The 27,840-nt window shown below is 44.8% G+C and overlaps 1 protein-coding gene across 1 annotated transcript in view; it reads right to left on the bottom strand.

The window, feature by feature from the left end:
- Nucleotides 1–27,840, bottom strand: part of TLL2 (tolloid like 2) — a 123,026-nt gene that overhangs the window by 59,178 nt on the left and 36,008 nt on the right. The window contains exon 3 of the mRNA XM_043597120.1: nucleotides 12,084–12,161. Within this exon, the coding sequence (XP_043453055.1) occupies nucleotides 12,084–12,161 (78 nt within the window). The remainder of the gene's footprint in view (nucleotides 1–12,083; nucleotides 12,162–27,840) is intronic.

Below are 27,840 nucleotides of genomic sequence, written 5' to 3' on the forward strand. Positions count from 1 at the left end.
ATTGATTTTTATAAATGTTCCATATGTCCTTGGGATAATGCGCATCAGTTTCCATAACTGATAGTTAAGGGGTGCTACATGTGTTGTTCACACATTCTATTTACAAATATTTTGGCTCCTCGGTGTATCAGTTACCAAGAAAAGTGCTTTAAGCATCCCTGACAACTAAGATTGTGAATTGTCATTTTCTCTTTTATTCTTAACTTCTGCTTTATATTGTTCAAGGCTACGCTTTTTAATACAAGTAGAATATTGTTAAAGGCTCCTAGTGAATTATTTATTTCATCATTAATGACCCTCTTTATCTGTAATAATGTTCATCCATAATAAAGATTCTTTTGGCCGATATTGATATTACTGTATCAGTTTTATTTTGATTAGTGTTTGCCTCATATAGCTTTTCTCCACTCATTTATTTTTGATCTGTGTAATTAAGCTTTTTTTTTAAATGAGTCATTCAACAGGCGTTATTCTGTGAATAAATTACATTTCCCACAACAAACAATAAAAGAAATTTTGCAATGGTCATAATACTGAGGTTCAATTTTTTTATTGTATATGAAATAGTTTTTATAAATTGAAACTTTTATTGAGATACTTGTAGATTCACATGCAGTTATAAGAAATAATAGAGGCAGATTTTGTATATCCTGTGTAACTCCATTTCCACTAGTAGCAACATTTTATGAAACTACAGTACAATATCACAACTCGGATATGGACATTAATGTAATCCACTGATCTCAGTCTGATTTCTCCAGCATCAAATATAGTTTTGTGTGTGTGTGTGTGTGTGTGTGTGTGTGTGTAGTTGTACGGAATTTATCACATGTATAGGTTTGTGTATCCATCAAGATACTAAACAGCTGCATTACCCTAAGGATCCCTCATGTTGACATTGTATAATCATATTTCCCTGCCCCTCTCCTATCATCCATCCCTAAACTCTCAACTCTAATCTGTTCCCCATTTAGAAAATTTTGTCATTTGAAGGATATCATATAAGTGGAATTTTACGGTACATAACTTTGGGAATTGGCTTTTCTCACTCAGCATAATTCTCTGGAGATTCATCTGAGTTGTTTTATGTATCAATAGTTTCCTTTTATTGCTGAGTAGTAGTCCATGGTATGCATGCACCACAGTTTGTTTAACCATGCACCTGGCAAAAAGCATCTGGGTGGTTTCTTGACATTACAAATAAAGCCATTATGAACATTCATATACAAGTGTTTGTGTGGAGATAAGTTTTTATTTCTCTGAGATAAATACCTAAGAGAGGAATTGTTGGGTTATATGGTGTGTGAGTTGATTTCTGGGTTCTCTATATTGTTCCATTGATCTTGGTGTTTATCCCTCTGCTAATATGACATTGTCTTGCTTAGTGTAGTTATACAGTAAGCCTTAGTATCTGGTAGAGTGGTTACTCCCATTTTTAGGCTTCTTTTCCATGATTGTTCTAGTTATGTTTTCATATAAATTTTATGTCTGCCCATATAGATTTTAGAGCAAGTTTGTCTATGTCTAAAAAAACCAAAAACCAACCCAAACCAACAAACAAAAACAAAAAACATGCTGGGATTTTGATAGGAATTACATTAAACCTGTAGATCAATTTGGAGATAATTGGCATCTTTACCATATTCAGTCTTCCAACCCATGGACATAGTATGTCTCTCCATTTATGCAGGTCTTTCTTGATATCTTTCATCGGCCTTGTGTAATTTTAGTATACAATCATTGTACATGTTTTTTGAAAGTGTATATCTAGGATGGAGTGTCTGGGTGGCTCGGTCAGTTAAGCATCTGACTCTTAATTTTGGCTCAGGTCATGGTCTCACGGTTTCGTGAGTTTGAGCCCCATGTCAGACTCTGTGCTGGCAGCACGAAGCTTGGTTGGGATTCTCTCTCTCCCTCCTTCTCTCTCTGCCTCTCCCCCACTCACACTGTCTCTGTCTTTCTCAAGATACATAAGTAAAACTTTTAAAAAGTGTATATCTAGGTATTTCATTTTCTTTGAGTGTTTACAAACGGTATTGTGTTTTAAATTTTGATTTCTGCATGATTATTCTTAGTATATAGAAATGTAGGGGCACCTGGGTGGGTCAGTCAGTTAAGTGTCCGACTTCAGCTCAGGTCATGATCTCACTGCTTGTGAGTAGGAGCCCCGCATTGAGCTCTGTGCCGACAGCTCAGAGCCTGGAGCCTGCTTTAGATTTGTGTCTCTGTGTCTCTATGCCCCTCTCCCACTTGCTCGCCTGCGTGTGCACGTGCTCTCTCTAAAAAAAAAATAAACATTAAAAAATGTAAGCAATTTGGGGTTTTGGCCTTGTATCTGCCATCTTGCTAAATTTGCTTATTAGTTCTAGGATTTGTTTTTTGTTTTTTGTTTTTAGATTCCCTCGGATCTTCTATACGCACAGACGAGTCATTTGGAAATAGAAACAGTTTTATTTCTTCCTTTCCAATGTTCATGCCTTTAATTATTTTTCTTGCCTCACTGCAGTGTCTATAACTTCCAGAACTATGTTGAATAAGAGCATGAAAGCAGACATCCTTGCCTTGTTCCTGGTTTTAGAGGAAGTATTTAGTCTTTTACTTTAAGTAAGATATAAGCTGTAAGGTTTTGGCAGATGCTTTTTATCAAGTTAATTTCTCTCTATTCCTAACTTGCTGTGTTTTTCTTGTAAATGTCAGATTTTGTTAAATGCTTTTTCTGTATTCGTTGATATGATCATGGGATTTTTCTTTTTTAGCTTGTTGATATGGCAAGGTTACATTGGTTGATTTTCAAATATTGAACCTTGCATGCCTGGATTAATTTCATTTGATTATGGTGTATAATTATTTTTTATACATTGATGGTTTTGATTTGTTAATATTTTGTTGAGGATTTTTGCATATAAGTGTAATTAGATTTTAGTTATGTCTGTTATAAACATCAAATAGCTACATTTTTTTTCTTATTGCTCAATCTAAGAATCTCTCTTTTAACAGGTGAATTAGACTTATTTTATAACTGATATACCTGGGCTGATTTCCTTCTCTCTGTGTGTGGTCACTATCTGCTATCTTTTTCTTTGCTTCTTTTTATTTCTCCTTTATTGCTTTCTATAGGATTAAGATATTTTTCTATATTTACTTTTTATTTCCATTGTCTCATTTCTATTTTAGTATTGACTTTTATTTTTAACATTCATACTGGACTTAGCAAAGTACAAAGAATTAGTGAACTATAAGATAGATCTGAAGAAATCAGAATCTCCATTCTCATTCTGAGAATACAAGGATCTTAAAGTATTTTAATTTGTAAACAGAACTTCCAATTTTTCATGTTATTGTTTACTTGCTTTTAAGGCCCCAAATTAGTCACTATTACCAGTGATATGTTTGTTTGCAATGCAGATTTATATCTGCCTTCATATACACCATTTCTGCGCTTACTGCTACTTCTCACATCTCAAATCTTCCTCGTGGAAATGCATCTTTTATTATTCTCTCATGATGATCATACACTCTCTCAGTTTATTTTATCTTCACTCTATTTCATCTTCACTCAATTTATTTTATCTGCACCCTGGAAACTAAGTTTAGCTGGGAAAGTACAGAATTCTAAGCTGAGAGATATTTTTCTTTCAGCACTTCAAAGATAGTATTCCAATGTCTTTTGGTCTTTATTGTTACCAACAGAAGGTATCCTTATAGTTTAATGGTCATTCTGTCACCTGTCATTGTGCCTTAGGTAATCACAGGCAGCAATGTGGCAAGTGGAAGTTTGCTATTCATTTCCCATAGTGTCTTCAGTAAGTCTCTTAATTTTCTTCTGCTGCCAACTCTCCTTTGGAGAATGGGCAGAAATAATTCTCTATTTGGGACCAACACTAAGACACTAAGACATACCTATCTAGTAGCTTCTTAATCTGCCTGTTTTTTTCCCCCTCCCTACTATAGTTTCAAATTCTTCTGTTGGTTCTTTAGACACGTTATATATACTTATTTAATCTCCTTCAGACTGTTCTATTATTTCTGTATCATTATTTCTGTATCATTCTGTATCATTCACCAATTTATTATCTCTGCTGATTCTCCTTCATAGATTAACTCTTTGTGTATCTAATGTTTTTATTTAAAGTTCACTTTTAGGGGAGATCATTTCTATCTGAAGGAGCCCTCGATGCCATCAACTATGAATGTGACCCTATTTTTCATTTTTTCAGGGCTGTTGGGATTCTAGGGTCCTAGATCAATTTTTAAGTTAATTTCTAAGTTTAGGGTTTCCATATTTAGGAAATGTAATTTGAGAACTTATACCTGTAGAGGGAACAGGCTTTCGGATTCAGTTGCTCATAGAAGATTTTTTTTTCTTTTTTTTAGCCACACTTAAAGTCTAGGAAAGATAGCACGATTTCTTGCCACTCCTCTTAGCCACTGGGCAGAGCTTTTCTATTCTCTCTTTTTTAGTGAATATGAAGCCCTTTGACAGTGCTCATTTTATGCAAGATCTTAGTATTCACTTTCTGCTTCACATGGGACCAAGCCCACATCTCCTTTATTTATAGGCCCCTTGTTCCCCAAATCCTAGCCCAGTTTGAATGTCCTCTGCAAACTCTTACCACCATCTGAGGCTTAATTTTATGGGTTTGTGTTCCCTATTTCTTCTGATCATGGAAATTTCCCTTTCTATCCTTTGATCTTAACTGTGTATCTTTTATTCAGGAGGGTGGAAAGGTTCCATACTATTTTTAGCAGTTCTGTATTTGTATAGGGGTTCCTGCTAATTCAGTTAGTCATATAAACCAGAAGGTTGGCATATAATACATTTTTGAACCTAAAAATAATTGTTTTACTGGTAGAATTTCTAGATCAGAAGTCATACACGTGCAGCTCTTGGGATAAACCCATCCCGCAGATGTGCTTTGCTTGGCTTAGACACTCTTGGCCCACACTGTTTTTTGTTTTTTTGTTTAATATCACTTCAGAAGCCAACTTTTAAAAATCAAGGGATTTCACATAAGAATACAGATTTTCATGAAAAACAGAAGGATGTGACAACACTGGGTCCATGTCCCCTCATTTATAACCCACTCGAGTTCTGCAGTACCTGCTCACCATAGCCAAGACATGTTTTCCTGGTTGTCAGAACCTCTCCCCGCCTTTCTTTGGTCCCATCTAGCCCACCTCACCCATTGACATTACCCGCGAGGCCTCTGCAGATACTCTAATTGGCTATCCCAACCGTCGACTACAAGTCGCCGCTAAGTGCCTTCAAATTGAGTTGCCCCCACAGGCAGGAACTGTGGCTGGCTTGTCCACCACTCTATTCACACCCAGCACAGTGCCTGGTTGGTGGTAAACAGTCAGGTGCTTTTGTGTTTTGAGTGAACGAATTGGATGAGTTATTCTAAAAATAAACAGCCCTACAGTCCAAACAATTCTGCCGCGGAAACCCCTCCAAAATGTCGGCAGCCCTAACGCCCTGAACGTTTAAATCTTGAGAATCATCGCGTCTTAAGTAATCACAGGCAGCGATGTAGCAAGTGGAAGTTTGTTATTCATTTCCCGTAGGGTTTTCAACAAGTCTCTTAATTTTCTTCTGCCGCCAAGTCTCCTTTGCAGAATGGGCAGAAATAGCCCTCTATTTGAGGGACCAGCACTACGACATCCCATGTTTCTCAGACAAGCTGTGCTATATATACATGTGACCTCGTATTGCTAGGGCCGGTATGCAGCCGAGTCAGCATGGGAAAATCTTAAGTGCACCTGGAAAGAGACTGGGGTGTAATTTCCAGAGATGGGTTATTGAATGACAGCTTCCCCCCTCGGTCCAGTGAGAAATTTAATTTGCCGAGGACTCAACACAGGAAGCATTTGCCGATTAAAAATATGTCTAAACAGATGTTCTGCTTAGCCTGGAAGAAGGATCTTAATGCAACTGTCATTATTGGATTTTCTTGGATTACTACTAGCTGGAATTGGAGTCCACATAGAAGGATGTAGTTATTTATTATGGCCAAGAGTCCTACATTTGAAGAGAAGCTCAGGGGCATCTGAAAGGATTTAACACACTGGGGGTTGGGGTGGGCTGGGGGATAAAGTCCATTTAAATTATCTGGCTCTGGGAGTGGACCCTATTCTCTCTGAAAAAGCACAGCGGCCACAGCCATTCAATGTTCCATCTCCAGAAGAAGGCACAGGTGTGCCATAAACAGAACCAGGCCTGACCCAGCCTTCTCAAGAGAGGAACTAGGAATTTTCGATTTTTTAACTGGTCACCCCCACACTGGATACAACCATCCTGACAGCCAAGCCATCTGCATAACCCCCACCCCAGGGTGATGGGCAAATTCATACCTTGCCTGGGAACCTTGGAAGACTAAAGAGTAGCCCCTCGGTGAAAGCAGAGACTGGATTATTCTGTATGATGGTTTTCAAACCTGGCTGCACGTGTGAATCAACTGGGAAGCTTTTTAAAAATCCTGGTGTCTGCCCCCTGCCCTGAGGTGGCAACTCGGTCCAACTACAGTGGAGTCCAGGCATGTGAGATTTTAAAGCTCTTAGGTAGTTCAAAAGCACAGGGACGTTTGAGAACCACTGATATAGCCTAAAAGTTGAGAGCAGGGGGTTTTAAGTTGGGAGACTTAGGCTCAAGATAAATGCTGCCATTTGCTACTTGTGTGGCCTTGGATAAGCCACTCTTCCTTCCTTCTGAGTCTTGTTTCCTGCTGCATGGTGGTGTTGTGGGCATTGAACCAGGTAATGAATGTCAAATGCCTGCAGTCGTAAAGGCTCAATGCGAGCTTCAGTAATCACTGTCAAGGTCTGCATTCGGGGACAGGCTAGAGAGAATGCCTACAGTTAGGTTCAGTGGTTGCACCCAGATATACTGACATTAGTGACATTCAGGGGTCCGGGAGCTGAGTGGTGCTTTGCACCCAAGTTTGTGGTCTCCAGTGCAAACAAGATTCCATTATTATTTCCTGCAACACAAAGCCCTTAGGAACCGTTACTGAAAGTGAAAGTTTCATTCTCTTTTATGAATATGGTTCTGGAAATCAGGCTCCATCAAAACAGTCACAGCTTCATTGGAGTAGCGGTTACACACTCCATTTCATTAATCCTATTAGCAGCCCCAAAATACATGCTGAGCTCTCATCGCCAGGGGAGGGAGACTCCCTGGACCAAACGGTCTGCCAGGGGGATGCTGAGTGAGCAATTCTCTGAGCCCCCCAGCCCTCCCCAGAGCTGGGAGCACAAATCCCTGCCGTCAGGGCTGAGGGGAGCCACATAATGCCAGGAAATAAACCTGCTGCTGAAGCCAGGGGGGCCGGGGCAGGGGGGCTTCCTCAGATCCTTTCTCCTGCTTGGGCGGTCTCTTTTTCTGGGGGTGGTGGGAGGGGGGCAGGCTGTGATTAAAGGGGAATCTGAGATTGACACAACTTATCTTCAATTCAAACAAAAACAAGGAGCACCCCAGGCTGGCGCCTGACAGTGCCCTGGAAAGATGGAGCTGACGGAGGGAAAGCTGGGGGGGACAGGCTAGAATAGCCTGCCTTCAGCTCACCTTTGAGGGTGACAAGGGTCTCTTTCCTCGTCAGGCTTGCCCTGGATGCTTAAAGACCTGCCCATCTGCTGCTGCAATACAGAGTGGAGAAACTGGCCTAGCCTTGACATTATCCACTTCCAAAAGCCCAGGGTCATTGGAGGGTTTGTGGACTATGGATTTAGCCTATTTTAGGGGTATGAGGAGGGGTGGCTGGGGGAGTATTGTCACTGTCCGCCTTAAAAACCCCAAGAAGATTTCTTGCGCAGTGTGGGTACCATGCACAGGCCAACCTACCAGAAACAGAATTTTAACAAACTGCAACAGCCTTATTCTTTCCGGTCTCCTTTAATTGTATTTCTGTGCAGCTGTTGAACAGCTGTGGAATCCCAGTCCAGAGGTGGATGATATACTTTAATGCTGGATATTATTATTCTTGGAGGTGGAGGTAGGGAGGAAAAAGTAGACGAGCTACATTCAGTGAGCACCTCTTAAATTCCAGAACCTGGCTGTGCACTTTGCATAAATATTACCTCTAATTCTCCCCGAACGTCGTATGTGGAGTTCGAATACTCATCTGAGGTCCTAGCTACTCAGTGGCTAAGCTGGGATGCAAACCCAAGTGCGTCTGACTGTCGAAGTTTATTTGGTTGGGTCATTTTACACCAACAAACTAGTAAATACTAAGACCCCTGACAATGCCTGTTGCTGGTGGGCAGGTAAGATGCAGCAAGAGAAGGTAGGAGCTGGTCTCTGAATATGGCCACAGCTCTCATTCCTGTGAGCTCATGCTGTTTTTCACATTGAGGGGTGGAATCTATTTGCTTCTCCTTGAAGCTGGTTAGGCTTGTGTCGACCAATAGAATGTGGCAGAAGTGGCATTCTGGGTACTCTGAGTTCAGGCCTTAAGTGGACTGGCGGCTTCTGCTTCTTCCCCCCGGGAAGCCAGCCGCCATACTGTAAGAAAAGTCTCAGGTTAGACAACCAAACGAAAGTCCATGTGGAGAGAAGAGCCACGTGGAGGCACATGTGACTATAGCTTTTTTGGACCTTCCATCCGGGCCCAGCCCAGCTGCTAGAGGAATGCAGTTGGGTGAGTGACCCGGCTGATGTCAGCTAAGGAAACATCCCACTGAGCCCAGTCAACCCACAGAATCGCGAAAGATAGCAAACCACTGTTTGAAGTCACCAAGTTTGGGCGTGGTTTTATGCAACGATAAATCACTACGGAAGGAAAAATTAGGTGTGGCGTCTATGTTACTGCAGGGATAGCGAACCCCTCGAGTTGCATCCTCACACCCTGTGCTCAATTGTTAGCGCCAAGGGCTGGGTTTCTGTGGCCAAAATGAAGTGCCACTAAGATTACCAGATGTCTGGAGAGTCTGAGAAAGCACAAGTCAAAATACTTAGAAAAAGCAGAGCAGGAAACCACAGATTTTTAAAGGGAGCCCCGCACATGGTCCCAGAAGTAAATATCCTGTGAGATACAGAAACAAATGCACATTTGTCACGTGGTCGGGGCGGGGGGAGGCGGGGCAGCTAATGAATCTGCCTTTCTCTAAAGGAGGCCAGACTGAAAAGAGGGGGATCAGCAACCCAACAGCAAAGTGAGCAGAAGACAGGCAGGAAGAGGCAAATCACAGAAGTGCGTCCCCAAATCACTGGCAAAGCCAGGAAGAAATGTTGAAAGTCACCGGCAGTCAAGGAAATAAAAATTAAGTAATAATAAACCACTGTTTACATTATTAAACACGCTGCTAGTACCTGGTGCTAGAGAGGATACAGTGAAAAAGGCACACTCTCAAGTTGCTATGGAAACGTGAACGGTTTTACCTTTTGAAATGCGTTCTAGCAACACCTGTTAAAAACAAGAGTGTGAGGATGTGTGTTCAGGAATGTCAGTGCAATGCAGCATTGCTCACGAAGGCAAAAACTTCGAATGAAGTGAAGGTTAATTGACAAGGGAACGACTGGATCAATTACAGTCCATCCATATCAGGAATGTTTTGCAAAATGTTCAAAAGAATAAAGTTATCACAAATGCATTAGAGGAGTTTCTCATGAGGTGTTGCTGAGAAAAGCAGGATTCATAAAAAGCATGTATCAAATATGATCCCACTTTTTAAAGCGATGAAGCTTGTATTTGAATATATGTTTATATCTCTACCTAAGTGTATATATGAATACATGTGTGTGGGGAAAACAGTGTGGAAGGATGCGTACAACGTCATCAAGCTTGCATGACAGAGAAAAGCGTAGGGGGCGGTATGTGAAAAAAAGAAGTGAAGGAGGTAGCCAAATTAAAAGGAAAAGAATTTTTTTTCTTTACAGTTTTTAATGTTTATTTAGTTTTGAGAGACAGAGCATGAGCATGAGCATGGGAGGGGCAAAGAGAGAGGGAGACAGAATCCAAAGCAGGCTCCAGGCTCTGAGCTGTCGGCACAGAGCTCTACGCAGGGCTTAGACACACAAACTGAGTTCATAACCTAAGCTGAAGTCGGACGCTGAACTGAATGAGCCACCCAGGTGCCCCAAAGGGAAAAGAATTTTTTTTTAATTTCTTTTTAATGTTTATTTATTTTTGAGAGAGAGAGAGAGATACACACAGAGTGTAAGCAGGGGAGGGGCAGAGGGAGAGGGAGACACAGAATCCGAAGCAGGTTCCAGGCTCTGAGCGATCAGCACAGAGCTGGACGTGGGGCTTGAACTCACGAACCTCGAGATCATGACCTGAGCCGAAGTCAGATGCTTAACCCACTGAGCCACTCAGGTGCCCCAGGGAAAAGAATTTTTAAAAACATTTAAAAAAGGATATGATAGGGTCGCCTGGGTGGCTCAATCGGTTAAGCATCCGACTTCAGCTCGGGTCATGATCTCACAATTTGTGAGTTCAACCCCGAGTCTGGCTCTGTGCTGAGAGCTCAGAGCCTGGAGATTGTTTTGGATTCTGCATCTCCCTTTCTCTGTGCTCCTCCCCTGCTCACGCTCTGTCTCTCTCTCCTACAAAAATAAATAAACATTCAAAAAAATTTTTTTAACTTTAAAAAAAGATATGATAAGTGTGCCTGGTGGCTCAGTCAGTTAAGCATCCAACTTTGGCTCAGGTCATGATCTCGCAGCTTGTGAGTTCGAGCCCCACGTCGGGCTCTGTGCTGACAAGTCAGAGCCTGGAGCCTGCTTCCAATTCTGTGTCTCTGTCTCTCTCTGCCCCTCTCCCACTCACGCTTTGTCTCTCTCTCAATCTCTCCCTCAAAAATAAATAAATGTTAAAAAAACCTTTTTTTAACTTTAAATAAGGATATGATAGGGGTGCCTGGGTGGTTCAGTTGGTTAAGCCTCCAACTCTTGATTTCGGCTCAGGTCATCATTTCACAGTTTTGTGGGATCGATCCCCACATTGGGCTCTGTGCTGACAGCCAGTGGAGCCTGCTTGGGATCTCCCTCTCTCTGCCCTTCCCGTGCTCATGCTCTCTCTGTCCCTCTTAAAATAAATAAATAAAATTAAAAAAATTATTCCTTTTGACTGGCCAGTGGTGCAATGGATAATGCATTCGACTACGGATCAGAAGATTCTAAAAATCATTCCTTTTGATACTGTGTGTCAACTATACTTCAATAAAAAATTATTCCTTTTGCCCCGCGTTCATTTTAGGCAGAAGAAACGCCATTGCCAGCAGTGAGCCCTCACTCCTGTAGGCTGCAGGCCAGCCCAAAGCCCAGCAGCCTCTCTCCTCCAGCACAGCTTCCGAATGGGAAAAACTCCCCCAAACTGAGATGCTTCTAGTGAGACACCCCCACCCATAATCTCCAGGCTAGAATCTCTAGAACCAGGAAAGCACATTCCTGTGAGCATTAGTGTGCAGATAGACAGAAGCAGCACTATCGAGGCAGGAACCTGGCAGGTGGCCCTGGCCACAGACAACCCCACCCGCCCCCTCCCCCAGCAGCGCACACACAAGGTCTCTAGTCTACACCCTCCTCCCGAGCCCCCACCCCAGCTTTATCTTCCCACCTTGCCTCCCATGCCCACTTGTTCCCTCAGATACCCAGTTCCCAAAGCCTCACGATCCCTCCTGTCAGCCCTTGGGGGCAGCAACTTACAAGCCAGGCACCAATGAGAAAGGTCAAACCCAGAAGGCAGAGTTTAACTGAAGACTGTACAGTCCCTGAGCAACCAAACACCACCCTTCTACGGCTTTCTCCGGCAGCCAGTCCATCCTCAGTAAGAGGACACACTCCCTCATGGCCACAGACCTCGGTGCTTCTAGTCTACTGTGATAGGAAGTAAAAAGTGGAATAAGACGTTTCCAAAGCCAAGGGCAGGGGGTGAGGGACAAAAGAGGAGTGACTGCTTAGCAGGTGTGGGGTCTCCTTTGGGATGATAAAAATGTTCTGGAACAAGATAGAGGGATGGTTGCACAACATCGTGAAGGTACTTTATGCCACTAAGTTGTACACATTAAAATGGAAATTTTATATTCTGCGAAATTTACCACAGCTGAAAAAAACAAGGATGCAGAGGCCTGGCGGGGCCTCATATTACCCTTTCTGGCTTCCTCGCTGCTGGTATTCATGGCTGTAGCATTCTGCCAGCTCTCGAAAGGCTGCTCCTCGAGCCCACCTAAAGGAATGAGGAAGAAAAGAAGCATGAGGACACACTAGCCTTCTTTGTAGGAGCACCAAGAAATGAGGGAGCAAACCTGGTCACCTGAGGGATGACCAGAATCCCTGGCAGATCAAGAAAGATTTGATAACAAGGGTTGATTGGGCACCTATCACAGGCTGGGTACTGTTCTAGATGTTAGGGGCAAAAAAGAACCTGCTTTTCCATAACCACGCACATGATTCACAAATTATAAACGGATTACTCTCCTTGACCAGTTCAAGGGTACTTGGAGTCAGATACACAAAGTTAACAGGCAAATCCCAGAGTCAACCTCGAAGTCGGCTTTCTCACCCTCACCTCCACCAGGAAGCCCAAATGTAAACAGGACACAGCCTTCTGGGGTCCCCTGGTGTGGAATGCAGGGAGAAATCATCAGTGCTGCTTTTAAATATGTAATGTGGTCAGTTACAACCTTGGCTTAAATAAGTATTTTGGTTTTCTCTTTGGAGTGAGCCTCATTTTAAAATTGCTCTGTTGGGCGCCTGGGTGGCTCAGTTGGTTAAATGTTAGACTTCGGCTCAGGTCACGATCTCACAGTTTGTGAGTTTGAGCCCCGTATCGGGCTCTCTGCTGTCAGCACAGAACCCACTTCAGATCCTATGTCCCCTTCTCTCTTTGCCCCTCCTCCGCTTACACATGCATGAGTGTGTGTGTGTGTGTGTGTGTGTGTGTGCGCGCGCGCACGCGCGCACACGTTCTCTTCCTCTCTCTCTCTCTTTCTCTCTTAAAAATAAATAAATAAATAATAAAATAAAATAAAAAGAAACTGCTCTGTTGACTTCCAGGGTGCCTGGGTGGCTCAGTTGGCTAAGCACCCGACTCTTGATTTCAGCTCAGGTCATGATCTCGTGGTTCCTGAGATTGAGCCCTGAGGTGGGCTCTACCCTGATGACTCGGAGCCTGTTTAGGATTCTTTCACTCCCTCTCTCTGTCTTACCCCCTCACCCTGCACTCACATGTGCGCACTCTCTCTCTCTCAACATGAAAAAAATAAACATAAAAAAAAGAAATCCCTTTTGCTAACTTCATGTATTAGACTCCGCAGACACGGCCTTGGTCAAGAACAGTGATGCTTGTATTTGTTTGTGGCCAATGCTAGTGGCCACTGGGTATAAACCTCGTTCACACCTGTCCTCACCAGGAACGTGGTCAATCAGCAAATATTATTAGACCCACAGTGAGCTGAAATTGTGTGCACCAGGCAATCGCCAGGCACCAGGTGATCCAGCAGTGAACAAGACAGACGGGTGACATGGGTGGCTGGGCGATAAACACAAAGTAAGAAAACAAAAGGCCACAATCGTTGTAGGTTCAGAAAACCTGAAGGTCAAAGGCGGTATGTGGTAGAGCATGGTTGGGGCAGTTGCTCAGAAAGGGCCTTCTCTGACCACTGGAGTCAAAGAAACTGACATAGAAGTCTGAGCCAGGATCAGGAAAGAATCTGGATGGGGAATGAGCTTGCCACGTGGAGGGGCTGACAGTGGTGGGCAAGGGGGAACACGACAGAGAGGGAGGCTGGATCCACAGGGATATAGTTGCAGACAGGGAAACAGGGAGGCTGATGAACTAGATACGAGGGACTGAGAGGGGCCCCTAGTGACTCCTACATTCAGGAGTTGTGAAACTGAGTGGGCTGTGACACCAGGGAGCAGATATGAGGGCAAAGCCTATGTCCAGGAGAGACTATTATATATATGAAACCACATCAAAGCGACTACAGGACAATCTACTTGGGCAAAATTGTTTCCTGCATTTGTTTAGAAATTTGCAGCTTGCAAAGCAGTTTCCCCATATCTCCTTTGACCCTGATTAGAACCTTCTGTGGCAGAAAGGAACCCCATTTTCCGGAGGAGAAAACTGAGACACAAAATGCTTAGCCCGGGGTTGCCAGCCCATCAGGGAAGCTGGGGGCTCAGGACACAGTCTCCTGGTAGGAAACCTGATGATCTTTGCTGTGCCCCACAGCTCACAGGCTTCCAACAATGCTCGAGGTAGGGTCCCAAACATGCAATCCAATGACCTGGCCCTGAACAAGCAAGGGAGATGACCCTGTGGTCCACCGTGCAGACCGCCTCTTTCCCTCTCCTGACTATGACACCGGCAGTGGACCAGACGTGCGCTGACATTTTTGCGTGCCTTCATCCTGTTCATTCTGCTGCCTTTCTGGCCAACTCGGAATCCACTCACACACTCCCTGCAGCTGCCGGTGCATTCGCTGCCAGCTCCCAGCCCTCTGGGTATTCTTCCAGTTGCGATATCATTTCCTCTCGGGCTAAAGGTCAGGGGAAATCCTGATGGTATGAAAATCGCTGGCCAGTACAGGAATGTGGCATGTGTGGAGTGAAGAAGAGGCTGAAGCCAAAGATCTAGGACTAGCTTAGTCTTGACTGCGTAACTGCGGATAAGACCTTGGGTGTTTGTATTCTTCATCTGTCAAATGGGCTGTTTGTTTTGAAGACCAAATGAGGTAATGGGTTTGTTTAGGCACTAACTCATTCAACAAATATTTATCCGACACCTGCTACACGCCAGATGCTGTTTCTGCTGCTCAGGATACAACACGGAACAAACTCTACCCTGACCTCATGGAAATTATATTCTGATGGAGGGTAGGGGAGAAAACAAAAAACAAATAGGCAACTAAGTATTTAAGTCAGTTGCCGATAAGCACTGTGAAGAAAATAAATGAGGGTGAGGGGAACAGTGGGCACTAGGGATAAGGGGTTGTTTCATATGAGGTAGAAAAGCAGAAGCCTGAGGAAAGTGAAGGAGAGAGTCCACAGACAATCTGGGGAAGAACATTCCAAATTGAAAAAGCAACAGGGGCAAAGGCCCTGGGGTGGGAGTGTGCTTGGCGGTAGGGAGGCGGGATGATTTGTGAGGGGCAGAGTCGCAGGCAATGAGGCCAGCGGGCAGGGGAGGGTCTGGAGGGTTAGCTCATGTGGGGGCATTTTGAGGATCTGGCTTTCATTCTGAGGGATCTAGACGACAGCCAGGGGACACGAAAGGGCTTTGTAACTGCACCGACTTTGAATATGACCAGGGTTATTAGTAGTGGTCAGGAGGGGGACTCAGGGGCTGGCATTTGAAAGGAGATTCCACATAGCACTACCCCAGCATGAAGGGATGGAAAGTTTAGACATGCTTGGCTCTTGCGAAAGGGGTGGAGGGAGGCCATAAATAAATAAATAAATAAATAAATAACCTGTAAGCACAGTCTGGGTTCAAGGTTAGCTGTAGGCTGTGTTTGAGGGAACAAAAGCCAGGAGAGACTGATATTCAGCTCTGCATCAGGCAGAGGAGGGTGGGGGCCAAGGACTTCTGATCTATTGGCCTCCAGGCGCTTGGAGCTATAATAGGAGCAAAAGCTCTGGAGTTGAGGGCAGAGCGGGTGCCCCCTCCCCCCCAGTAGATAGAGGGGGAAAGAATCAGTGTTTCCTAAGTGGCAGTTATGGAGCTGACCATGCCTAAGAACAGTGCTAAATGAGTTTCTTGTATTGTGTTTTGTAATTCTAGCCTCAAAAAGACACAATGACAAAAGGACCATAAACATCCCCACTTTACAGACAAGGAAACAAGGCTCCAAGAGGTGAAGTGACTTGCGTGTCTTGAGGGTACGGAGATGGTTAGCAATGGTGATAGCTGGAGGTGGGGCCAATCTGACCCCCAAACCTGTGCTTCTTCCCCTCAGCCTCAGGACCAGAAAGAACAAGTGGGGTGCCTGGGAGAGCCTGGGGAAGGGTCCCAAGGGACCCACGGCATTTTCCAGGAGGCCTATGAGAGCTTGGAGCCCTGGGCAGTTAAGAACACAAATCCCCCCTCTGTCATCTTTACCAGCAAGACTAGAGAGTGTCTTTTTTTTTTCTCAAAAGGGCAGCAAATCTCATGCTTCCAGTACAGCTAAGCCTGGGATCCACCTGGAGATAATGTGGTTTGGCCACTCCCCCTGATGAAACCCTTCCTGAGGCTCCCCACTGCCTTTGGGATGAGTTCTAACTCCTGAAAGGATTGCCTGGCCCCTGTGACAAGGCCCTGCCTGCCTCCCCCACCTGGGGCCTTGAGGCTGCTACTTTCCCACTCCTACCCAGCCACCCCAAGCTACCTACAGCACCTTGATTTCTATTGTCTTCAGCCACACCCACCTCTTGACCCGGCCAAATCCAACTGGTGCTTCAAGTGTCAGCAGGGACACTGCTTCTTCTGGGACACTGACCCACTGCTTCTCCCAAGTTCCAAGCACTCTGCTCTGTGCAGTCACAGCCTGGGCTGATTCGCATCCCTTACCACAAGGTATCAGCACCTCCTGTCCATTCAGCTGATCCCTCAGTTTGGTTTCTAGTTTCTGGCATCTCAAAGAAAGGGATCTTGCCTTGTCCAACAATGAACACCCAGCACTGTGCCTGGCACATAGCAGACACTCAATAAAATATGAGATGGATGGATAGGTAAGTCAGGTAGGCAGTGCTTAAAAAGAGAACTCAATCGGGGCACCTGGGTGGCTCAGTCAGTTAAGCATCCGACTTCAGCTCAGGTCTGATCTCACTGTTCATGAGTTCGAGCCCCGCATCGGGCTCTGTGGTGATCGCTCAGAGCCTGGAGCCCGCTTCAGATTCTGTCTCCCTCTCTCTCTCTCTGTGACCCTCTCCTGCTCACACTCTGTTTCTCTTTCTCAAAAATAAATAAACATTTAAAAAAGAGAGAGAGAGGACTCAATCATTTCTAACGCAGCCTAACTGATGGGAAAATTTGTCTTCATCAGCTTTTATGGGGAGAGGAAAGCAGATATTCTCAGAACAATGGTTTTCAACCTTCAGTGTGATTTGGGATCACCTGGGAAACTTTTTAGAAAAATACTGATGGGGCGCCTGGGTGGTTCAGTCAGTTGAGCATCTGACTTCAGCTCAGGTCATGATCTTGTGGTCCGTAGGTTCAAGCCCCACGTCGGGCTCTGTGCTGAGAGCTCAGAGCCTGGAGCCTGCCTCTGATTCTGTATCTCCCACTCTCTCTGCCCCTCCTCCACTCATGCTCTGTCTCTCTCACTCTCAAAAAGGAATAAATGTTAAAAAAAAAAAAAAGTTTTAGGAAGAAAAATACTGATGCCTGGGTCCCACCCACCAGGGGCTTTCTTATTTAACCAGTCTGGGCCTGGGCTGGGCCTTGGGATTTTCAAAAGCTCTTCAGATGATTCTAAGGTACAGCCAAGGTTGAGAGTGACTACTCAGAGAACCTGTGAGAGGCAGTCTCATTTCATGATATTTTCTTACAACTAAACTCTTACTCCCCAAGCTTACCGGTAATGAAAGACGTGGGGCTGGAAACAGACATCAAACATTTAAAAAGTCGCTTCTCACATCTAAATCAGTGAGAAATGTTGCTCTCTTTCAGTAAAAGCTAGCAAATGAGTAAGACAGGTGTGACTGTGGTTGGAACTGCAGGCATGGGTACCACAGAACAGGGAAGAGAAATACAGCCTGACACAAAGATTGGGGACAGTGGGGGAGGGGGCATTTAGGGTGTGGGGATATATTCTTCCTTGGGTGTAATCGCAAGACAAAAAATATTTGGAAAAAAATATGTATAAATGCTCATATTTGATCTTTGGTTAATTACCTCTTTAGTGAGAGGATATGCAAAGACCTTGTAGATTTCATTAGTCACAGGGGCTTATTCAAACGTCTCCTTTGCATAAGAAACCCAGGCTTACAGCTGGTCTCTGGGAAAGAATGCCCTCCAGGCCTTGAAAAGAGAGCTACAGGCCTGTTCACGCTCTCACTGAAACACAGCAGAGGTCAATGGCCCATGATGCATGGGGCCAGGCTGAAATGTTTCTATCCAGCATTTGCAATTCAATCCCACAGTTTCCTTTATGGAACAATTCACTAAATTCAGAGTTGTTCTTTTTTCTAATTCACCATATAATTCACCTCCCAAGTTCAATTAAGAAGCAATCTGTTAGCAACTTTGGGAGCAAGCTGCTTTTCTTTGGAAAAGCCCAATTTTCTTCCGTTCCCAACAAAAAGTAGCTTAATTATATGCATCATATGAGACATTGATGTATACACAACACTCCTCCACCATAATTAATGAAATATTAACTATATACATCCAAAGACATCTAGGCAGAAAGAGATGGGCTTGTCCAAAGCCCAAGAGGACAGTCTTGTTCCATAGATCAATATTGCTCTATCGAATATATGCTCATGCATAGTGACTATGCATATTCATTAATATGCTAATTATAAACAAAGCTTTATATTAATTATTCCTTCTATCCCTCATTTGTAGAGCCTAACATTTTTTAGTCCTTGGTTTTCTTAAACACCAGAATAACTACCATTTTTCAAGTGTTGACTATTTGCAGGTACACACCTACGTTAACCTGTTTCATCCTCAAGCTAACCCTCTGAGGTGGATATCGTTCCCATTTTACACGCAGGGCAACTGAGGCTTAGAGCAGGTAAGATATCACTGATGACACAGCCATTGAGAAGAGAGACTGAGATTCTCTCCAGATGGTCTGATGTCGAATCCTTTCGTATACATCACACGCTAAAGTAAGCGGGCCGGGACTACCTCTACTGTCCATTTACTCACTTTGAAGACACCTGTATTTACAGCTCTGGCCCGCCAGAGGTAAACCTATCATGCATCTGCATTGCTTTATTCTAATAAAAAAAAAAAATCTCCAGCACAAGCTCCTACAAACCACTTCATTACTAGTAACTCAGTAAACATTGGTTGAGTGTCTGCTTGGGGTAGCACTGTGCCGGGTTCCTGAACACAGGACACACACGACCTACCTTTATGGTGCCTTCATGGCTCTGGTGCAGAGGATAAAAATCAACAAATAAACAATGAGATTGTTGCCAGCAGGATTAAGCACTTTGAAGAAATTACAACAGTTTTAAGAAAGAGCAGTGGGGGGATGGGAGCCCAGGGGAGGCCTGTCTGAGCAGATGGCATTTGGCCTGAGACCCTAAATGATGAAAAGGGGACATCCATCTAGGGACAGTATTCTAGCAAAACAGGCAAAACAAAACCAAAAAAGCAAAAACAAGTAAACAAACAAAAACCCAGCAAGTGACAATGTCCTGGGCAAGGAAAGTGAGTGCCGCGTGGCCGGAGCCAGGGCTGAGGGCAGCATGGCGGGCACTGGTGCCTGAGGAACGCACAGCCAGCTTGTACAGGGCTTTGGAGTGTTATCCTCACAGCTATGTCTTAAGCAGTCTTACTTTGCCATGCCCTTTGGTCATATGTAATACGCACAGCAATCCCATGAATAAGTAATATTATTCCTCTTTTACAGAAGAGAAAATGAAGGGTCATGAGTAAGCTGTTCGAGGTCACCCAGCTGGTAAGTGACTGAATTTGCATTCCAAGTCTGGCCTGTCTGACTCCAGAATCCACGCTCCTAACCCATGCCCCCTACCCCACACCTGTACAAGTGCGGTATCAGCGAGCATCTCAGGCAAGGCAGACGGGTGAAGTATCTGCACACCTCCTCTCCGTCAGTGCAAGAAACACCTGCTGAGCTGAGGTTTTAATTATTCATTAGAAAAAAAAAAAAAAAGAGGCCAAGCCCCCTCGACAGGCTGAATTAGGAATGAACTAGTCAACCACTATGGTAATCAATGTGTAATCCTAAGCAATTCAGTGCCAAGTAAATTTTATATCTATGCCAAATTTCAAATGCTACAGAAGGGAAAGGGAAAATGAGTTAAAAGATCATTGCCAACATGTGTTAATGAAATGATTTAATATCAGCAAGTGTATAATAAAAAGGGAATTCTTATATGCTGCTTGTGGAGGAGGAATATAAATTGGCAACATTTTATGAGGTAATTTAGCAAGGTGTACCAAAATAGGCAGTAAGATGACTTTGACCCAATAATATGACTTCTAGATATTGGCACCAAGGAACTGATTGGCCGTAAAGACAAAGACTATTCATCTCAACATTTTTATAATAAAGACTGTAATCACTACACCCCTCAACGGGAGGCGGGGGCTAAAGTGAAATATTATATAAAGGGAACACTATGTAACCTCATAAACTGTTTTAGAAGGAAGTTTACTAGCTGGGAAAAATGGTCATATCGTAAGTCAAAACACAGATAAGGAAATAATGCCCAGGGTGATTCCAATAGAACTGGGTATGATCCCATCTTTTCTGAAAAAGCAGATCCAAAAAAAAAATGGGAGGGAAGTGCTGGGTGGACATACCCACAATACCCATTGTGATTATCTCTGGTTGGCAATTTGGGGGTGAATTTTATTTTCTTACATACTTTGTGTAATTTCCAAATTGTGCTCAACAGATTACTTTTACAATCAGGAAATAAAGGGATTTCCAAAAAAAAAAAAAAAAAAAAAGATTACAGCACATACTCACCTATGAACACGTGCTCTGCACTTTGTAGTGCACATGCACACACACATATACACACATAACGCACACACACAGGCGGCTGTCCAGAAAACCTTTCTCCACTGGGAATGCAAGAAACATAGCCGTGTTTATGCAGATGGAAAAGTTGTGGTCCCATCATTTTTCTCTGTTCTGACCATGGAAAGAAAAAGTAATGAGTCCACACCTTGGCAAGATGGCGGCCAGGAAACCTCATGGCTGAGAAGGTGAGAGGGCCTGTCAGAACCTTCCCTGAGACAGTGTTGGGTGGGCAATTCTGAGGTCTGGCCCTCCCTTCTCCAGCCAGTTACCTGGCTCCCACCTGTGTCCAAGCACTGGCTGGTGAGGCCTCAGAATTTGCGCCTGCCCCAGGCAGAAGCTCATGGGAGGCTTCTTAATCATGCAGATTTGAGCGCTGCCTTCCCAGAGCCTCCAGTCAAACATCCATTTTGCTTGGCATTGGACCCTCCCCCTATCTTGAATGCCTGCACCTGCATTTTTCCTGGTCCCTGATTATTGTTACGGCCATGTCAGATCTCTTCTCAAAGAGAAGTACCTGTGTTCTCAAAAGATCTCTTCCTTAGGTGTGTTCTCAAAGCAGAAGTACCTGTTGCTCACCTGGCTTCAAACTTCCAGTGCTCTCCTGAGCCTGGACTCCAGGCACTCTTGTCACTTGGCCCACACCTTTCATACCCAGCCTGGCCTTGGCTTCTTCGAAGGCTGTTTCCATCACTTATTGCTGCATAACAAACTATCCCTCTCAACTGAATGGCTTAAAATAACCATCTTATGCTTGCTTCTGATTCTGTGGGCCAAGAATGGCAGCAAAGAACAAATGGCGTTGGCTTGTCTGCTCCACAGTGTCTGGGGTCTTAGTTGGGATAGCTCAAATGGCTGAGGGATGGCTACAATGGCTCACGTGGAGCCATAAGCCTGGGGCCTTGGCTCTCTTCCATGCGGCCTCTACACACAGCCCTCTTGGGCTTCCTAACCGCAGAATGCTTCCAAGAGGCAGCCTTCCAAAACGATGAGTCCCAATGTGCCAGTGCTTTGTAAAAGCCTCCGCTTACATCATGCTTTCTAGTCTCCCATTGGCCAAAGCAAGTCGCTTTGGGCTGAGCCCAGAGTCACTGAAGGAGAGGATGGTACCAGCGAATGACTGTGCCAGGTGAGGTTTGTCAAGGGAGCACAAATGTAACAGCCTACCTACTACCAACCTGATCTCGGTGTATCTGAGGTTCAGGCAAATCAGGCGGTTTGCTAGACGGACCCTACGGTGCAAGGTCCAGAGTCAGAGTGCTTACCGGCAAAGTCTTAGCTTCGCTACTGACTAGCTGTGGGACCTCAAACAAGTCATTTAACCTCTTTCTCCTTCACCTCATAGGGTTGTTATAAAGATTAAGAGGGATAATACATGCAAGGCATAGAACAATGCCTGGCCCCAAATCGGCACTCACCGAGTTAGCTATTACTACTATTACGACTATTACTACTGACTCTAAACAACTCACCCTCTTTCACAAAACCCAGAGAGTAAGAGGCAAAACCCAGATGCAATCTTAAGCCCATGTGCCTCCACTGATGGCCTCTATAATAAAGGGCTACTTAGGGCTTCTCCTATACATAGATTGCTAGAAGCTTCTGAAGAGGTGTGCTTCTAAAGCAGGGAGTGGTCAGGTGTGACAGCAGTGGGGCACTAGAGAGGCATGGGGGTAGAAATTCAAATCCACAGTGTTCGGGGCTGCTGGTGAGGCAGCAAGAACCGAAGAGCATTATGGGGCACCAATTAAATCCTTTGAGATGCTGAGGGCCAATCTTTGGGCTTATAAGCTGAATGCATAAAAGGAAGTTTGTGGAAGAACCTCCTCCAGTCCCCATTTATTTCTTTCAGGGCTCACTGAACATTATCAGCAATGATCTTTTTTCTGTGTTTGCATGTTAACTGTCTGCATCCATGACACTCTCTAAAACACAAAGCTCCAACTTCTTCAGTGACGTAACCCCAGGTCTGGGATGGGCCTGGAACAGAGGGAGGAAGGGAGGAAAGAACACACTGGACATTGAGGTTGGTCTCCCAGCAAGAAGTGATGACATCCTGAAGTGGGCGGGCCACAGCAATGGAGAAGAGAGTGCCTAGGTGAGCTCTTTAGGTGATGGCACAATCATTGTTCAGGGTGCAGCTGGATATGAGAAGGGGGGTGGAGGAAAGCCTTCGTCTGCTCTGAGATGTGATAAAGGCACTCCCTTTCGTGGTCATTATGCTGAAATATGCCAGCGGAAAAGAGCATTACGGACAACCCACCAGAACGGTCAACATAAGAGATTTGGGGTAACTCTAACAGGAAATGTGTATAACTGCAATAGGAGAATTACAGATTTTATTGCAATTTGTAAAAATAATAGTAAGTGAAGAAGAGACATTCCATGTTCCTGGGTGGAATTGAGTAAGTAATATAAATGTGTCAGTTTGTCCAAATGAAGTTATGGGTTTAATGCAACCGTGACTCAAATTCTAAGAAGATTTTGTTGGGATCCTCTTGGAGTTTTGTAGGAAAGCGACCCTTAAATTCACCTAGAAGAATAAACAAGTGAGGTTATCCAAGACATTTCTAAAACACAAAGAGCAAGGGCAAGGGGGAAGGATGCAGCTCACCAAATATTAAAATACATAAAGAAACTAACATAAGAAGATATATATATGAACAAGGTGCAAATACTAACACCACTTACAAAAACACACACTATGTGATAGAGGAAACATCCCCAAACGACCAGGAAAGAATATGAAGTAGATGGTGTTGAGATTATTATTCAGAAATTAGGGGGAGAGGGAGGGGTGGCTCAGTCAAAGAGCTCACAGCCCAGGCTGGGAGAAAAGGAAAAGATTTAGCCATTTGGGGACCCAGAGAAGGGGTGGTGGAGCTTGAGGGAAAGGCGGATGGGGAGGGGCAAAGACTTTGCGGGCCCTGGGGCAGGAAAGAGGACAGCTTACGGGAGAGTGTCCTAAGCCCTCAGCCCAAGTCCCACCAGAGTGTGATCCCAACGTGTCCTTCCAGCTTCTCTCCCCCACCTGCCAGCCACCCTGAACCCCTTGGTTCTTGCTGCTAAGCTCCCCCTCCTATGACTGCATTCAGGCTCTGCCTTCCACCTGCAATGCACGACCCTTCCAACTACAACCCTAGCCCAAATCCTTCGAGGCCCAACTCTACTTCTTTCACAAAGGCATCCTCCTTCTCTGTGCTTCATTTACATCTCCCTCGTGGCCTTTTACTCATTCATTCGTTCATTTGTTCCCTCATTTAACAAACTCTTATGGGGCACCTCTCCGTGCCAGGCATTGTACCAAGGGCCAGAGATAGAAAAAGAGACCAGAGGTAAGCCTTCCTTTCAAGAAGCTCCTGGGCCCGATCATACCATGCCCATAGTATTTGTGAACCAAGGCTGTTTTCCCTAATGAGACACTTAACTCCCTGAGGACACAGACAATATCCTGTATATTTCCACCGTGCAGTGTTTGTGACAGATGCTTAACAAATATGTGCATCTGAGTTGGACTGAACGGAGTTGGCTAATGTTTGCATATATTATCCCAGCCAATATTCACTGCACCTGTGTGGGCCAAGGTATTGTTATTGTTGTCCCATTTTACAGATGAGGAAACTGAGGCTCGATGAGGTAAAGCCCTTGATCTGTGGTCACCAGCTGGTATGCAACAGAGCTGGGAGGATCTAACCTTGAGTCTTTGGTCTTTGTCTCCTTGTGTGACAGGAGAAAAGAATGAAGGGAAACCCCCAGATAATGAAGAAAAGGTCACCTGGACTCAAGGGTTAGGATTCTCACTATGCAGTAAAAAGTTCTTCAGAAGAGGCACACGTGTCCTCATAGAAAATCTTCGGAGGGTTTTACCACATGGCCTTTGCACAGATGACCAAATGACCAATCAAGATTTACAGATGATAGTCTGTAATGGTAATCTCCAAGGGCAAGCCCCATGAATGGGGTCACAGAAACAGTAGCAAGGAACTCAGGAAATCAAAGAAAGGAAGACCAACCCAAACCGTCTCCAAAGACCTGGAGGAGAGAAGCAGAAAGAGCGTCACGGAATTCCATAGCCTATCTTTGACCTTTCTGGACAGAAGTCAGCTCAGTTCAAGGAGAACTGCAGAGCAAGGGCTCCACCTTAAAAAAGATAATACAGGTAAACAGAGGTTAAAGTGACTAGGGTTTTTCTGGGTGATGGCATATGTCAGTGAACTGTGATGGCCCCTTGGTTTCAGAGAGGTTAATATCTATGAATGGTCCTGTCGCACTGATTCACTAGCTCAAAAAGAATCTGTTCTGATGCCAATGCATTTGCTGGGCCATAAACTACCCTCCCCCAACACACTGAGTACCCTGTTTGCCTTTTTTGTGCTTTTTTCCCCAGTGCCATGCAGAGCCCAGGACATGGCATGCTGTATTACAAGGAGGTGCCAGAGACTGAAAGTTCAAGGAAGAGAAGAAGAGAGCCTCCAGAAGAAGGATCTTCTGTCAGATGACCAGGTGGTAGTTGATGTTCTGACCCTCCTCCCTCGACAGAGAAGAGAGAAGCCGCATGGCCAGTGCCATGGGACCTGATTTAGGGTCCAAAGATGGTGTCCTTTCCCCACTGGCCTGACATGCAAACTCAGATGCCTGGAGCTAGGAGGCCAGGCGAGCAACACATCGGAGTGAAAGAGGCTGGGTATGAGAGATAAATAGGGGTAGTGGGGTCTGTGGCCAACCGCAGGGCACGTGCTCCCCCAGAGTTCAACCCATCATTATGCAACTCCATTGATTGTTGCCATGTGGAAATGCTGGACCAGCATGGCCAGATCTCCCAACTTTTCAAGAGAAGCCAGAGTTCTGGATTTTTATGAGAAATCTGATTTTTTAAAATGTTGGCAGTAAGTTTAAAACTGTGAGCACTACAAAACAAACAAAACACATCTGCAGACCAGATTTGGCTGGTGGGCTGACCGCTTAGGGCCTCTGGGCTGCAGAGAGAATGGGAAAGCCATGCCTCTAGGGGGTGCCAGTGTCAGGAAAGACAGGATCTCCTTCCTCAGGCAACAGCAGCCCAGGGCTAGGGGTGCAGGAGGCTGGCAGAGAACCTGGGAAGCAGAAAGCAAGGACCAATGGAAGCGAGTTAGAGGCTCAGCGCCAAGACCAGCACGGCTTTTCTCTCACAGTTTGCGGGCAAACAGCTCATTAAATGACACCAAAGAGAAAGAAGATGACCAGAAGAATGCAGGGTGAGATTCCACTGGCAACTCTACCACCATCATCACCTCCTCTCTCCGGACCTCCTTGGAAGCCACAGATGTAATGACCCGCAGACCTCGATGTGAACAGCCCCAGAAGAAATGTGACTTTGCTCCAGCCATCCCACACATCAGCCACAGGTTAGCACAATGGAAGGGGGAGAGGAGTCTCATCCCAGACTCACACCGGCGGCATCCCCTGCTGCCCCTCAAGCTGCATCTCCAGCTCGCAGGGTGTGGCCCACTTGTCACTGATGCTTGTGAGACAGCCTCAGCTTTCCTTTCTCTCTCCTATCACTGTTTGTTGTCACTTTCTAAGATAGGGCAAAGGGGGCCACTGCCAGATTTCTGCCAACCTGTATGGGAGCCCGTTGGAGGGCCCCTGGAAGGTCCAGGTTCGATGCAATTTGAGTAGAACATTCTGAAGTTCCATGAGGCATCAAATGAAGGAGAAGCCTAAGATACGGTGGTTCTCTAATTAGCTGTGCATGTAGCAGAAACCACACATTTCGTCTCCACACATTTATGGATTATCTTTGGCAAAAGAACCAGGAGACTCATTCTTGGCCCTCAGGAAGCTTAGAGCTTTTATAGATAAGAAAAGAGCCTTTACAGATAAGAAAAGGGATGTCCCATGAAGTGAAGTGACATGGCCAAGGCCTGTGTGTTGTGCAGTGGGTAACTCTGAAGGGCTGGGGCACTGGTTTTGTCCAAGAACAAATGAGTTCATCACCATGCCCAGGAAGAAAATACTTGAGTAGTAAACTGCATTTGTGACACAGGTCTGTCTCCATCTGTACCACAATGCACACATCTAGAAGAGGCCAAGAGATACAAAAGCAAAGGTGCTTAGCTTTAAGAAAACTAAAATATTTAGGGGGTGATTACTTACTGGGTAAAAGCATCCTTTAATTCATCAAAAAGGATTCACCACAGGGTTCTCTTAAGTCACGGTGAGGAGTATTTTTTCTATCTAGGCCACTGATATTAGAACAATTGACTGGAAGGCAGCATAGGTAAGATTGCTTTAAGTATGGTTTATTGCATTTCAATCTGCCTTAGAGATCAACTAACATTTAAGTTAAAAACAGGAAACAGAGAATTCCATTCAATAAATACAAACAAAAACATACACAGTTAAAGGGCAGTGAAAGTGGAATCAGACTAAGAAGAACCGGAGAGGTAAGGCATTATCTTTCTGTCGGCCAAAACTGGGAAGCAACGACTGGGTCCTCATCTGACACAGGCAGTCCCTGGCTCTCAGGAGACTGTGTTCCCAAATTCCATGTATTAAGATGGCTGATGGGAACTCATAAAGTATTTTCCGATGGAAATAACAGAAATGGCAAAGTGGGTGTGAGGTCCCCAGGCTTGGCCCCAAGACCAAGTTAACCTGAAAGGGACTGCTTCCACACCTCCATGCCTGGGGGGTCTTCACTCACCAATCAGCTCTTCAAACCAAAGGCTGCTCCATCACTCATTCTTCTCTGGAGCCACACACACAGACCTGCCACCTGCCTCCATCATAACTATGTCTCCTCCTCTTACCTCCCCAGGGTTCTGTTGTCAGACCCGTGGTCAACTCATGTTATACTCTCTCCCCAAGAGATTCCTTCCACGCTTAGGATTTCCACAGTACCCCTACCTAGGAAGGTACTGCGGGCACCCAGCAGGGGACACTTGAGTTGAGGATCATGATGGGAACTCAGGCATGGTGGCCATGCCATGATGGGTCAGGTGCAAGAAGAGGCAAAAGCAAAAATGACATATTTTATGATCCCTGAGAAGAGAAGCCAGCTTTGCTCCTCTCTCTCCAATTCCTAGTCCAGTCCCCAAGAGGCCAGCTCTCCCCAGCTTCTGTGTGTAGGTGGCCCAGAGAATATATTCTTAAGTAAATTCTTCACTTGAGCTATCTTGAATGGGATTCTGTATGTTGAAACGGAAA

This window comes from Prionailurus bengalensis, chromosome D2 (genome assembly GCF_016509475.1).
Source record: "Prionailurus bengalensis isolate Pbe53 chromosome D2, Fcat_Pben_1.1_paternal_pri, whole genome shotgun sequence".
In the NCBI taxonomy this organism is placed as follows: Eukaryota; Metazoa; Chordata; class Mammalia; order Carnivora; family Felidae; genus Prionailurus; species Prionailurus bengalensis.